The sequence below is a fragment of the Hippoglossus hippoglossus genome, chromosome 8 (assembly GCF_009819705.1).
Source record: "Hippoglossus hippoglossus isolate fHipHip1 chromosome 8, fHipHip1.pri, whole genome shotgun sequence".
Lineage (NCBI taxonomy): Eukaryota > Metazoa > Chordata > Actinopteri > Pleuronectiformes > Pleuronectidae > Hippoglossus > Hippoglossus hippoglossus.
In genome coordinates this window covers 11,906,590-11,921,111 of record NC_047158.1, presented here as the reverse complement: position 1 = coordinate 11,921,111, position 14,522 = coordinate 11,906,590, and the positions used below count along the sequence as shown (strand labels likewise).

Below are 14,522 nucleotides of genomic sequence, written 5' to 3'. Positions count from 1 at the left end.
ATGCTCATTGTCATTCATTGTCAATGCTTTTATTTCCAAAAATGTTACAAAATGAACAGATAAATATCAATCAAACTCTAAAGATGCGGAAAATTAATCTGAACACATCTTTATCATAGAATCATAACGTATCTTGCAACATGTAAATACACACAATCAACAATGTAATATTTGTAATACAAATGTTTTCTTTTTAATGAAATCATAGTAACTTCAACCGAAGACAACACAACTCAGGATCAATACTTTGCAGCAGGCTGAAGGATTCATCATTTTTTAAAATCAGACACACACACATACCAACATCAAAAAGGTGAAAGAGATAGTTTACTGACTTAATTCAAATAAAATTACATAAGTGGACATTCTGAAAATTATTCTAGGGCATATTTTACTGCATCTATGGCCAGAATACACAGAATGTCCAGTGCAGTATAACCAGTTCAGCTCTGATTGAGTAAGCAGGACAACGCCAGCAGCAGCAGAGTGAAACCCATCATCATCAGCAGCAGCAGCACAAGGTGCCGGGGCAGCTGGGAGCTCCAGGAGAGGTCGAGGAGAGGTGAGGTGGAGCGAGGCTGCTGGGACTTCAGGTACTGCTCCACGGAGTCCTCCAGGCTGTACGGCTTCGGACAGTAACCCAGCTCCCTGTGGGCTTTGTCGATCTTGAAGGTGTGGCTCACAGCAATGGTCCTCACCTAGAGGGGAAGATGAGGCATTTATCATATGTTGTATCTCAGCCGCAGAGAAGTTTGAGCCCCAAAAAAAACGGCCGAGCTGAAGTTCACTCTGTCAGGCTCATGGTTCAGACACCGTGAGACACAAAGAGTTCCTCAAAGATCTTCATCCTCCCACATCCTCCCCTGTATGACTCATGCGTATAGTTTTTGCACATTGATCTTCCAGTAGAACTTCACATTTAGAAAAACAAACTGCGGAGTCCTGCCCGTCCTGTCTGACCTGACAATCATCCACACTGACTATTTTTATCTCCCTCTGGTCACTGAACGAATCAGTGTCATTAACTCAGCGCAACGCAGATAGATAGATAGATAGATAGATAGATAGATAGATAGAATGTTGGTTTTGATGTTTTTATGGGGTTTGTTGATAATATGAATAACCAGACTTATCTTTAAGCTTATCGGTCACTTCCAGGTTAATTGAGTAGTGAACCCTGCTGCAGCTCTCCACTTTTAGTTTGACATGTGAAACTACGTGCGTTTGCGGAGAGGAAAAAACAAACTACTCTGCATGTCACGCGACGGTAGAACCTGAGAGTTGACAGGATCATTCGAGCCCCGGCCGAGAGGTTTGCCCGACTCGGCTCACCTTGGAAACAGCCCCTGTACTGAGGTCACTTCCTGAAAACGTGTTCTTGAACTTCCTGTTCTGACCCGCAGCAGTTTATGTTTTATTCACAGGACAACCATCGATCCTCCAGCCAGCAGCTGTCTGAGAGAATGAGCTCCAGGTGAAGGCCCACGGCACTCAGCTTTGGTTTCTGCCTCATCACACATTCATGAGGAGCCTACAGGCCCCGACGGCGGCTCCTTAAGATGCATCGTAAACCATCAGCCTGATGCAGTGTAATCATCATGTCTTTTAACAGTGCTACAGACCAGCAAATGCTCTTAGAGGGATTCCAGTGACCATGACGACTTCGAAATTTCATTATCTCATCCACTTTCCAATTTCATTTTCATCCACTCAACGCTCACTTTGGTTTTTCATAATTTATAAGAGGCTGCAGCAGACAAGGGAGGGGGGGGGGGGGGGGGGGGGGGGATACTCGTCCGAGAGACTTAAACAAGAATCTACTGATTATTGAGCAGGTAACCTAATCTGCAGCACACAAGACACGCACTTTATTTTAGGCCCGCGTGCATATGTTCACACACAGCTCCACAATGTGCAACTCAGAGTCACATCTTCATCATCTATAATGTATCTCAAACCGTTCACTCAGGGGCAGACAATGAAGAGAGCCTTCTGGGTAACAACCTATTTCTGCTTTAGATTATGACACAAGCTCTAGGCCTGCACACACATGCGCGCGTGCGTGCGCGCGCACACACACACACACACACACACACACACACACACGCACACACACACACACACACACACAGAGCGAGAGAGAGAGAGAGAGAGAGAGAGAGAGAGAGAGAGAGAGAGAGAGAGAGAGAGAGAGAGAGAGAGAGAGAGGGAGGGAGAGAGAGAGAGAGAGAGAGAGAGAGAGAGAGAGAGAGAGAGAGAGAGAGAGAGGTAATAAAGGATAAAAACACACAAACGCTCTCGAGCAGAAAAGGCAGGATCTCCATCATTACCTCACTTCTGGTAAAGAGGAGAGGTACTTTTATCACCGGCCTCAGAACGACATGCAAGTATTCCACCAGGATGGCTGGAAATAGATGATAAACATACATGGAGTTAGTCATTGTACAAAATTTTTGAATTTTTCAAACAAATACCATGTGAGGAAAAGCTACAAGAAACACAGGCTACCTGCTGAATAGACCAGTGAAACTGGCAGATTTATCAACGGTCTGCTGTAGCCCAGCTTTTCAAACTGCAAAAGAAACAACATAAAATAAAAGGAAGTCAATTTCAAGGAAACTGTAATTTCATTTCATAGACCACAGCAAACTAGAGCTGGGCAATAAAAGAATTTCAGTAATTATCACAATATCAATTTGATCAACAAAGGTTCAATGCACAGTTTAGCAAGTGTCCTTCTCTGCCAATAAAGAGGCGTTTAACCCTCAACCTTCACTTGGGAGCAAAAATCGTTCTTTAAACTAAAAATAAAATGATGTTTTATCGTTTAGCAACTGATATGGAAATTCTCATATTGATATAATTTTTGGCTGCCTAGCATGTTACCAGTATTTTCTAAAACAGCTGATCACTGTAGTTTTGTAGCAATCATTACTCAGAATGCATGAGTATCGATTTTGATGGGGACTACTTTCAGCTGCGGATGAATACACATTTGGTGTTCCAGTGAGTATTTCCAGGAGCAAGTGATTTGGTGGACAATAAGGAAAACACAGAAGATCACTATCCTCCTCCTTTAACTCACCAAAGGTGTCAGCCACTCAAACAGGTTCACTGAGACTCCGTCATTAATGAAATAGGCCTGTCCACTCTGCAGAGGAGCAGAAATGAATGAGTTAAAGACAAAAGATTGCATGAAAGTGATTGTATAGTTGACGCCATTGTTGTTCTCCATTCTTGTACAAGAAAAAAACCCATTACTCATCTTTCATGTGGCGTCATTCACTTAAATTTAACATGTTTTCAAGTGAGAAAGGGATGAGATGAAAACTTTTAGGAGTAATTCTGTGTGGTTTAAACGTTTTCCGATCACATGAATGTGTGGGTGTTTGTCCTCCGGTGGACGATGAGACTCACAGCAACACAGCTCCTCTTCAGTGTGAGGGCCTCGGCCGCCAGCGTGTGGGCCAGCACCAGGTTGTCGACGTGGACCCAGTTCATCCTGGCCTGTGGGTCCCCGAAGCGGAAACTGAACAACCGACGCTCCACGTTCACCTGAGTGAAAGAGAGAGATGAGTGGGAGCAATTGGACAGATTGATTTTCTTGTGCTGTTTTCTGGTGAGTTTTCACAAACCACATTACTCCCGATTATTACCTTTCATCATAATTCCATCATGGCCTAATGTGTTTTTTTTTGGTACGTTTTCATCTGTGTTTGTTTGTCTGTTATTCAGCAGGATTACACAAAAACTACTGTGCGGATTATCATGAAACTTGGTGCAAGGAGGCGGTTTGGGTCAAGGAAGAACACACTAAATTTTGGAGCAGGGGGTTAATCCAATGACAATTGCCAGAGGCGTTTTACAACATTTGGCTTTTTTTGTTGTTTGGCTGCCACTATGCAAACATGTGGGGGTCAGTATCTTGTCCAAGGACACATTGGGAAGACATTTAGAAATCGAAACACCGGCCGACAATAAACTCAGCACCTCTGCCACGTACAGGAAAGACTGGAAAAAAATGTGGTTGTAACTAGACGCCCGAGAGATTTATTAATAATGTAAACACTTCAGGCTGGACCAGGGAGGCTTCAGACACTGACACAAGATGTGCGTTTTTTTTTCAGCGCCAACGCAAAAGGAATTCATCTTTGTATCAGTACACAATAAAGACGTGTTTTGTTTGAGTCCCTCACCATCACTCTGTGGAGATGTCTCCTCTCCTCCGGTCCATAGATGCCACAGGGTCGCAGGACACAGGTCTGCAGCAGCTCACCACCTTCACAGGACAGAAAAATAAACTTCACCAAACGATTATGAAGATTACAAATCTTCTGAAACATGAGGCAATATCATCAGTGGAGGGAAATTAGGCCAAAATGTTGACAGGGGTCAGCATCAATAATTATAGTTTAAGCAAAGACAGGCTCAGGTGGTTTCCTCTCTGATGCTGTGAGTTCTTTTCCATTGTGTATCATGTTCATAAGTGTCCTGGCAGAGCACTCAGCAGAGCGAATACCTCCGCCACAGTCCCCTTGAATTCAATCAAGAAACTTGTACATGCTCACAGATCAGTTCCTTTAATGTTTCATCCATATCCATGAATTATTCCCTGGGAAATTGGTCCCAAAACACTATATCTCACAGAGTTGAAGAAAGTGACAAGAAATTCCTGGATCCACCCTATCGCAGATCCCCCCCTAAAATCAAATGAATTCTTCCTGTAGTTTTTGTGTAATGCTGCTAACTAACAGACAAACTAATGCAGATGTAAACACAAACTACTCAGTGAAGTTAATACGTGTACACATGCATCGGGGAAGCTAACTGCTAAAATGAAAGCTCTTTCACATGTTTCACATTCTGCTAATTCACCACACAGGTAACAGACCTGCCTTCACACGTCTGGGAAACAGAACAGATGTAACGTCAGCTAAATAACCAGGAAGTGTTAAAGTAAATGTTGTTGTATTCTGGCATTCTTTACAGCCTCTGTCAGTGGTACTGCATTTCATGATGTATTACATTATTTGATTGTTGACAAGGGAAATATTAAGTTGGCAAATAAAAAAAACTAAGAAGAACAACAAAAACTAAAAACACTAAGTAATACTTAAATAACTTTGTATCATTTTATAAAAGTTTAACTTTTTTGAAATATTGCATGATTGTTGCTCTTACAGCCTTGTATTTAAATGCAAACATCACTCAGTCACATCTAAAATATGCAGCAAGGAGCCTCATGTTTTTAATTCTCATGTGTTTTCTATGCAAAGTAATTAGAAACTATAAAATAGTGTAAAACCAAATAAAGTTACACATTAATCGAGTAAATGAAATTTGTCCCCTTCCACTGATAGGGTTACACCTGTTCATGTAAAGCACACCGTCGAATGTAAAACACATCATAATGCAATGATGGCTCTGTGTGTGTGTGTGTGTGCATGCATGTGTGTGTGTTTCTGTTTAGTCCAGCTCTAAATTTAAACCTGTGTCACTGTTGTAATGGATTGTACTCTGAGTTTCCATGGTTACCCACTGCCTCAGTTTCTCACCGTCGCTATTTCAAACAAACGCAAGAACATTTTTACTCAGGAAAGAAAAGACGGGGATGGAATCTCCTCCGATTGGATTCCTTTAGTGTCGTCCTGTCACTACACACACTGATGGTTTCACACCTTTCAGGGAGCATCCGTTGGCTGAGAGCACCATCTGCTCTGCGATGGCTTTAGTCCTGGAGTAGTGGTCAATGTGCTGGAACAGAGAGAAACAGTGAATCCCCTCTTTAAATCAGTGGAGGCCACATTTTAAATAACTTGATCCTGTTTCATTTTCACCCACCACGTCGGGGGCCACATACGGCACCGACTCCTCATCACCATCCTCAATTGGCTTCCCAGCAAACACCACGTTGATGGTACTGGTGTACACCAGCCGGGGAATGCTCCTCTCCTTACACACTGAGAGAGAGAAAACCACACTGTACCAACAATATCCACGTAACACTGCTATAGAAAAAGATCTTTACATCAAGGGTATGAAGAGTTAAAATAAGAAAATAAGAAAACTTATTCATATACAATAAAAACAATAATTTGACTGTTGAAGCCTCGTTATAAGTTCAGATAATTGCTGGAATACAGAAGGAGAACTGTGTATTTTGTCGCCCATGATTTACATTGGAATCACGTTACGACGGGATATTGATGAATATGTTTAGTGTCTAAATTATGTTCAGAAATCAATGGGTAGATTTATTGCCGTGAAATATGAAGCGGCTGGTGTTGGTGATCCTACCATTGATAACATTATTAGTTCCTCCAACGTTGACTGACTCCACCTGCTCTTTCTTCAGCTGGAGACAAAGAGAAAGACAGAGTTACTTCTCACCTACAGTACTTTCCTTGGCGGATGTATTAACATGACACTCGGCGACTGTGGGGAGAAAAAAAAATCCCATTTAACAGAAGGAAACTCATCTGCCTTGACAGGTTGTGGCGAACGGGGAGAAATGGGGGAGATAACCAGGTAGTGAGGTGGGATTGATTTCATTGAGAATTGGCAAAGCACAGAGGGTTTCAGGGAGGTTTCGTCCCCCTCACGGTATTTTTTTCACACTTGACAACAAAATCAAAACATTCAAGGTTTTAAAGAGTACAACCTTGAAGTGAAAAAAGGTGGATTGAAGCCTCTTGTGCCTTGAGCTGCACAAAAACTAATCCACTGTCATGTCACGTGTCGGCCGACGATAAAAACTACAAGTTCGAGGAAGAGGAAATGTAAAATCTGGAGTTGTGGAGTTAGAAAGAAGTGGGTCGAAGATGCATTAGCCACTCGCTAGACATCAGGGAAAAGGTTTGCATTGTGGGTAATGTACAGGAGATGCCAGGTTTTGACAAGAGAGAAGAAGGCGTGGTCGATAACAGACATAAGCTCTGTTTGCGCTGCATCGATGAAATAAAGAAAATGAAAATTGATAGCAGATAGACATTGGGCATTTTTTTTTAAATTACAGCTTCAGTGAATTATTCCTGCAGTCAAACCGGCAGCACTTTATTATTCTATGAAAGAGTCTTTTTCTTTGACTTTTGTTTAAATGATTAAGTGTAAGAAGAAGCTGAAGAAGACTTGAGGGGAAGTCACCTGTTCTGGTCCGGACATGCCATAAGACGCTGTGTGGAATATACAGTCGACACCTTCACACACTTTGTAAAGGGAGGGATAGTCTCTGATGTCACTCTGTAAGAAAGAGAGAAGAAGAATTACCTGCAGTTCATCAACAACAACTCTGCAAGCAGGAGTAGAAGACTTTGATTTCAACAGTGACAATAGTCAAACAGTAGCAGTAGACAGGTTGGGAGCTCTGCAGTTTACATGCGGTGATGAGAATAACTCTCTCGTGAAGGGACAGGACAATTAAGGTAAGTGTGGCATGGGGCCTGCAGGTGAAACCTGAATCATGTCTCCACCCTCTGTGACTCAGTCAGCAGCTGGCACTCTGAGTCGGATCACTCACCTGTGTCTGTTTCCAGCCGGAACGCAGACTAACCAGGGAGACACACCAACGCCGGCTGATGCAAGGAAACGCTAGAGTTGATTTTCAAGTCTGTGTGGAACGGTGTTAACTATTGTAATGTGTATTTTAAGTAACTTAAACCTGGAAGTAAAAACGGACTGTGTTGCTGTGAACGATTAAAACCACGAGAGAAAATATATGTTTTTTCACATTTAAAATGAGGGAAAGAATATGAGTTGATTTCCGTTTGAGTTTTCATCATTTGCAAAGTTAAATATTAAAATAAAAGGACCAGAGGAAATGTCTAAAAGGGCTTTTGACGTCTAGAGTCCTATTGAAAACTATTACGACGTATAAAAGCAAAATAAATCAAGATTTTAAAATGGAAATATAAGTGAGATTCTTCCCTATTTCCTTGAAGGATTCTAAGAAAGATGTGATGAGTAAATATTAATGATCTCCTATTAGATTAGCATATTATACTGTATCGTATCTTAGTGTATGTTTCATATCGTATCCTATTTTGATTTGACTGTAATTGAGTCTTGGCTTGTACTGAATCATTTAGTGTGGGTGTATAGTTATTGTGGAATGTGAAATGCAGGGAAAAAATAGAGATAATGTCCATTTACACTCCCCCATACCTGATAGAATACGGCTCCATCAGGGACATCACAGAGGGGCTTGTTCATGTCCAGGAGGATCACCGACATCCCCTGGAGGACCAGCTCCCTCCCCAGCCGGAAGCCAAAGTACCCTCCTCCCCCCGTCACCAACACCTTGCCCATGGAGACACCCCGGGCCATCGCCGCCTCCTCTCCCAGCCTGGGGGCCGCACAATCTGGGCTGCCGCAGCTTGCCGACGTTGCTCCATTTACCCGTTGTCGGATTGCCCCAGCCGGGCTGGAGACGTTGGCCGGGGTCAGGTGGTTGACCCACGGCTGCTGGGCGAGGTGGGGGAGGTTGTGCAAGTGGTGTGCGCTGGCCTGCAGGCGACAGAGGGGGGCGCTGTGACAGGGAAGCTGCTTCACCTGGCACAGAGAGCCTCCACTGTCACTCACGGTGGGTCCACACAGCTCCATGGAAGTCCTGATGGGTGGAAGGAGGAAAATATCGATTATTTATTGTTTTAGATACCCTGTATCATTAAAATTTGACCTGTGCAAAGAAGCCTCATATTCTGTCTCAGCTTGTTCCAGCTCTTTGTTGAAAATACAGTATGTGATGTTTATGCTGAGGGAAAACTTAATACACTTTTAGGATCTCCACTATCATTTCAAAAAATGTTCTGTATCTTATCTTATCGTGAATAGCTGTTATCAGCACAATGCTGGAGCCAACAATGCTCCATCCATAAAACATTTTTTATTCAACACTACCTTTAACTAAGCTGTTCCACAAGGACATACCATTATATTCAATTTTTTCTTTCAACCTATTTTCAAAATTCTCACACAGATTTATCCTTTTTATTCCTTTTACCTCTTTTATTCTCTTAAGATTTGTTTCAAACTGCGCTCTCTGAATTTAAATCACTTTATTGTGATTTTGTCCCTGTGTTGTTTTTAATGTCCTTGTACAGCACATTGAATCTGACTCTGAGTATGAAACGTGCTTTTTGAATAAAACTGCCTTGTGCATATGTCACTTTATCCTCATGCACAACTTGGTAATGATATATCATGAATCAGTATTCACTCCATTGTGAGGCTGAATTCATCATGAGCCACTATGACAACTAAATACATTGTGCTCAAGCAGGATCTCTTTTTGTATTTTTAGATAAATGAGCTGAAGCGACAATTAGGAGTCGAAGTGATGAATAAACGATGCGAGGATCTGGTCACCATCACGTGTCATATCTGCTTTCTACTCCCCTGAGGCCAAATTAAAACTTTTATTTAATTTACTTACCTTAATATTGTCCTATGGGCCTCTCACGTGCACACCTGTAGCAGCCGGCTGGTGGAATAATCCGGTCTGAAGGTTCCCTCTGCGCTCGTGGTTCCTCCCGGTGCGTCGCCTCCCTCACCTGTCAATCACCTGCGCTCACCTGAGCACCGTAATGTGTGGACGCAACGCGCAGCTCCTCTTTGCGCAGCTCCTCTTTGCGCAGCTCCTCTTTGCGCAGCTCCACTTTGCGCAGCTCCTCTTTGTGCAGCTCCTCGACGACTCCTATATACCTATATACGCCCCTGAACAGCCCCCCCACCCACTGCCGTCCATATGGAAACTGGTTTTTTTAATCATTTTCATTTGGTATAAATAAGTTCCCCTGTGGCACTTTTTATTTTTTGCTTAATATTTAATCCACTGTCACAACAAATACAGGACTTGGATTAGGTTGCACCAAACACTTAAATTGCATTTAAAATAAAACAGTTTTAAAAGGCTATTTGAGATGATTTTGAGTGAAATGTGAGAAGTTTTTAATCAAACACAAGTTGTAAATGTAAAGTATAACATATATGATCATTAATGAACATCTTTTATAAAGGTTTTATGATGATTTTACTGACGACCACATGGCTAACATGAGAAATGCTTGTGGATTTCACAGTCTTCATAAGTTTTCATAAGCAATCAAGTCTGAAGTTGTCACAAAATTGCTTCAGAGCACAGTTGTTACACTGAATATTTCTTTTTTAAATCGTATATAATATTTACTACTTGAACCAAAAATATTGATTTGTTCACCATAAAGTCTTATCAGTGTAATCAAGTCAAAGTCGAAAAATAAATAAATAATTTAATGCATCTCATTTCTTATCATCTCGGAGGATGTTGTTTCTGCTTTTTTTATTTGCTGCTTTCAGCCAGTCTCAGGCCGAGCTGGTCATTAAACCAATTTGCAATTATGCAATAACTTTGGCTCTATAACTGCAGGAACACTGTGATGTATTTATGGATTTATCGTACAATTTCACATAGAAAAGGTGTCCACGGGGTCAGTAATCAAAGCTCAGACATCAAATGAAGTAACAGATGTGTCTTTGGCAAGAAACCAGGCAGGTTAACAGGAGAACTCACTTCCTCAGTGTTTTTGGGAGAAGACAGAAATAGACGCTTCATGTTTTATTTAGCTGACAGCAGACAGACTGCCAAACCCGAGCCCACACTTAAATGCACTGCTCCTAATTAAAAGGGGGGGGTTGTTGAGCAGCTGCCAAATGACTGAGCTCACGCATAAAAAAGCAATAAAACGGCACTTAAGAAAAAATTGTATTCCCCTCTTTTACCGGACAAGTGTGTGATGTGTTTATTCACTTCAGTTTACAATTATACCTGTTTGGTGTGTTCTGGAAGTAAATTTATTAAAAAAAAGAAAAGTAAAATAATGTGGGTAGCTGGTGCCATGTCTTTTAACCATTTGACCTATGCTAACGCTAAACATGTTATGTAGCACTCTTTGGAAATCAATTACAGACTCCTGATTACGCCTCTAAAGGTGAACAATGTTGCATCATCTGCAAACCCTGGACAGTTCGCTGACTCATCACAGGGCCGTGGGAGGAAGCCTGGGAGGAGTACCTGGAGCAAACCCCCACAACATACGAACTCCACACCGAAAAGGCTCCAGTTGAACCCGGGATTGAAACAGTGACAGTGCAAACCATTGCACCTCAACATACACAGTTTTTAAAAACAATGCTGCAGAGCTAGAGATAGCAAATGTCCCATGCATTATCCCATGCATTTTTCTTTTGCACAGATGGTAATTGGATTGTGTTTATATGGATCTTTTTCAGGCCTATCAACCACTCAAAGCATTATACAGTGCACATCACATTCATGCACAGCGATCAGGGGCAATGTAGGATTCAGCATCTTGCCCAAGGACACTTCGGAATACAAACTCGAGATGCTGGGGATTGAAACAGCAATCTTCTGCTTCGTGGAACACCCTCTCTACCTCCTGACCCACGGCTACCAGGCTCTGTTGGATTTTGGTCCATCATCCATTTGAGCTTGTTCCAATCTTGTGCTCGACATCGACCTGCCACCTCTCTTTCCTGATCACCAACTCTAATACGTCAGAGTGTCATTGCTTTTTTTCAGAATCCCTCCCAGAGGTCACAAGGTGGGTCTCAGGGGTCAAGAGGAGAAAACTCACAATGTCTCAGTTTCACGTCAGATATCCATACACTTACTCTTCGCACACACTCTTACAATGCAGCGTGTGAGTTTGTTAATATAATTCACACAATGCTTGGCCAAAAACAACAACCAGTCCTGACCCGCTGCCGTATTTCCTCTGCTGCTCATGTGTTATTTCAGCACTGGCTGCGATAAAAGGGTTGAGTTACTCTCTGATTAAATGCAGCCCCAGCACACCCATCAATCACTTTCATCAAGGAGCCATTACCTCGTCTGACCTGCTGCAGAGGTGAGGGGAAGGAGGAGAGCTGCGGCAGAGCCAGACCTCCCCAGCAGTCAAAGACTCAACATAAACAGGATGGACAGCAACTCCCAGAAGCCCCTGTGAAGTGAAAAGGGAGGGGGTGCAACCTGAGCTGCTGCAGCGATCACAGATACATGACATGAAAGATGGAAAATGTGCTGGAGACTATTTTAAGCTTAGAATTAGACAAAATGCATTTGCATGAGGATCAACAATAGGTTTGAGTTTTTGATAATGTGCAAACCAAAAAGAAGATCTTTTTTTTTTTTTTAAAGGAAAGCAATCTTCAAAGGAATAATTCCATTCAAATGTGCATAAACATTCATACATCACACTAGATCCAGATTTTTATTTAGATATGCACGGAAATGCACATGCTCAATAATATCAGTAATAAATACATATTACTCTCAATGTATCTGTTAAGAGTAAAGAAAATGTTTATTTCTTTATATTTGCTTTGCATCAAAGCTGACAGGCTGAAATGAAAACTGGCAAGAAAACGCCATGTGTTCATTCATTGGGCAGCAGGAGGCGCCAGACGACTGCATTTGAATTTGAATTTGACTTACTGGTGCGGTTTCCTTTTTATTAGTGAGTCCTCCTCAAACTATTCTACAATAAACTGTCACTTTTTACTGTTTGTGTGCCAGACGTTGTGTGCACAGCTTTTTATAAACAGTCTATGGTGCAGATTGAAGTTAGAAAACTTTGTGTTCATCCTACCTGGTTTATCTGCAGTAAAGATTTTACAGTTTTTCCTATAACGAAATTGAATTAGCTTTATTACTGTTCATGTGTGTGGTTTGGATATAAGTTTGAATGATTATTATCCGCTGTTATATTGTCATACATTGCATGTCGGATAATTCAGAGGTCACAGTTCATCTCGCTACAGAGCTTTACAGCAGCAAAACATTGTGCTTTTACTTTGAAGACAACTTGCTAAAGAGGAAGTGATTCTATGAATGTTGTTGCCATGGCAGAGATCAGCACCTGTGTGATACCTGAGAATATCTGTGTCAGTCCAACATAGTGAAATAGAAATAATGAGTTTATCCGAGGACGTAGAAGAAGATATGTTCAACTCGGCCCGTGGACTCACCGTTAGCATGCGAAGTCAGATCTCTGGCCTCTTGTTTATTAAAAGTTATCAAAATAGAAGATATCACGTATCCAGATCGCACAAACAATTTGGCCCTGCACTTCCCTGGGCCATTAGCAATACATATGCCAAGGGTGAAGCCAATAAGAGGAACCGTTTGTGAGATATTAAAGTGACATACAAAGGGAGATTCAGACATTTGTGAAATTAGTGGGTAGATTTAATTGTGTGTTAAAATCCTTTTTCATCATGATGTTATGTTGCTGAGAAAATGAGGCAGAAACAGAAATACAATCGGGCAGATGAGGTGAAAATAATTGGAGTTGTGAGTTTAGCAGAGGAAACGTGTGAAGTGTGACTCTGACGGTTGAGAGGATTCACAGCAGCTCTCGAGGAAATATGGTGAGGGAGGGGAAACCACAGTGACAAAGAAAGAGCTGTCACACACACACACACACTCAAACCCATACAACAGTTTGCAGGCAGGAAATCTACATGCACAGAGCCTCAGTCCCAGGTGGGTGGAAGGTATTGTGAGGTAAAGGATCTGTCTATTTTCACAAAGTGTCACGCTGAAATCCAACCTGACAGAAGGAGAGAAAACAGACACGGCTTGTGAGTGAAACTCAAATACCAACTGTATGCTGCAGATTAACTGACAAAGAAAGATAAATAACCAGGAAAAATCTAGAAAATGTGACAAATTACCTTTACACATCGAGTGTACACAATCTAAAACCTGCTGTCACAGAGTCAGTGATGCACGCTGTGTAATTATGTCATCAGAGACTATTGTGCTTTAAACTTGTCACGTTATACAAGAAAAGTGCAATCACCCAACATCTCTGCCTCTGACACTATCCAGTGAAAGTCTTTACATAAAGAAATAAAATGAGATATGTTGGCAGTTGTTTTTAGTTTTTGGTTGAAATGACTAATTGAAGTGGATGAGTCATCTCATTCCACGCTCGTGTTCGGAAGCAGGAGGTCAGGGGGAGAAAAAGGCAGCTTGGAGGATGAGAGGATTTGAAGCTAAATCAATTAGCCTGAATTTATGTATAACCTCCTCAAAGCACGAGTGAGATAAAGTGAGACGCTGAGAGAAGGGAGAGGCTGCACGGTGCAAAGAGATGAGAGCCGAGGCGGTGAAATGATTTTATTTATTAAGATGGAAGAGTATGTTTTAAACTGCTTCATGGTGATTAGACCCTTAGTTACTGCCTTTTGACAAGGAAACTGTGTTGGGGCAAAATCAGCAAGTGGCTGAAACCTAAGAATACAGCAGTGGAGGAAGATGTATTCACATTTTTAACCCATAAAAAACCTACATAACAAATGACTGGGTTTAAAATGTTACTCAAGGATAAATAATTACCAGTAAAATGTACTTTAAGAATATAAAGATTATCATCGGCATCCTGTGACATGGGTTTCTGTGTCGCAGGCCGGGTTGGGTGGATGATGTCAGGCGTAGTCCAATGGCTCTCAGCCTGTGGGTC

At 41.8% G+C, this 14,522-nt stretch overlaps 1 protein-coding gene across 1 annotated transcript; it reads right to left on the bottom strand.

Moving 5' to 3' along the window:
* Positions 1–299: 299 nt before the first annotated feature.
* sdr42e2 (short chain dehydrogenase/reductase family 42E, member 2) lies at positions 300–9,546 on the bottom strand. The gene is made up of 12 exons (XM_034592144.1): positions 9,431–9,546; positions 8,161–8,605; positions 7,144–7,239; positions 6,298–6,355; positions 5,842–5,960; positions 5,679–5,754; positions 4,197–4,279; positions 3,418–3,555; positions 3,086–3,151; positions 2,509–2,572; positions 2,331–2,404; positions 300–698 (listed from the first exon to the last, which is right to left on the bottom strand). Exons 2-12 carry the CDS (start codon positions 8,596–8,598, stop codon positions 444–446), a joined length of 1,467 nt encoding a protein of 488 aa, XP_034448035.1. The 5' UTR covers positions 8,599–8,605; positions 9,431–9,546; the 3' UTR covers positions 300–443.
* Between the last annotated feature and the right edge of the window lie 4,976 nt (positions 9,547–14,522).

Excerpts from the sequence above, each read along its gene's own strand:
- sdr42e2 (XM_034592144.1), bottom strand. The coding sequence starts at position 8,598 with ATGGAGCTGTGTGGACCCACCGTGAGTGACAGTGGAGGCTCTCTGTGC. Across the intron at positions 7,240-8,160 it reads ATGGAGCCGTATTCTATCAG|AGTGACATCAGAGACTATCC; the intron begins GTATGGGGGAGT and ends TCTTTCTTACAG. Across the intron at positions 2,405-2,508 it reads TTCACTGGTCTATTCAGCAG|CCATCCTGGTGGAATACTTG; the intron begins GTAGCCTGTGTT and ends ATCTATTTCCAG.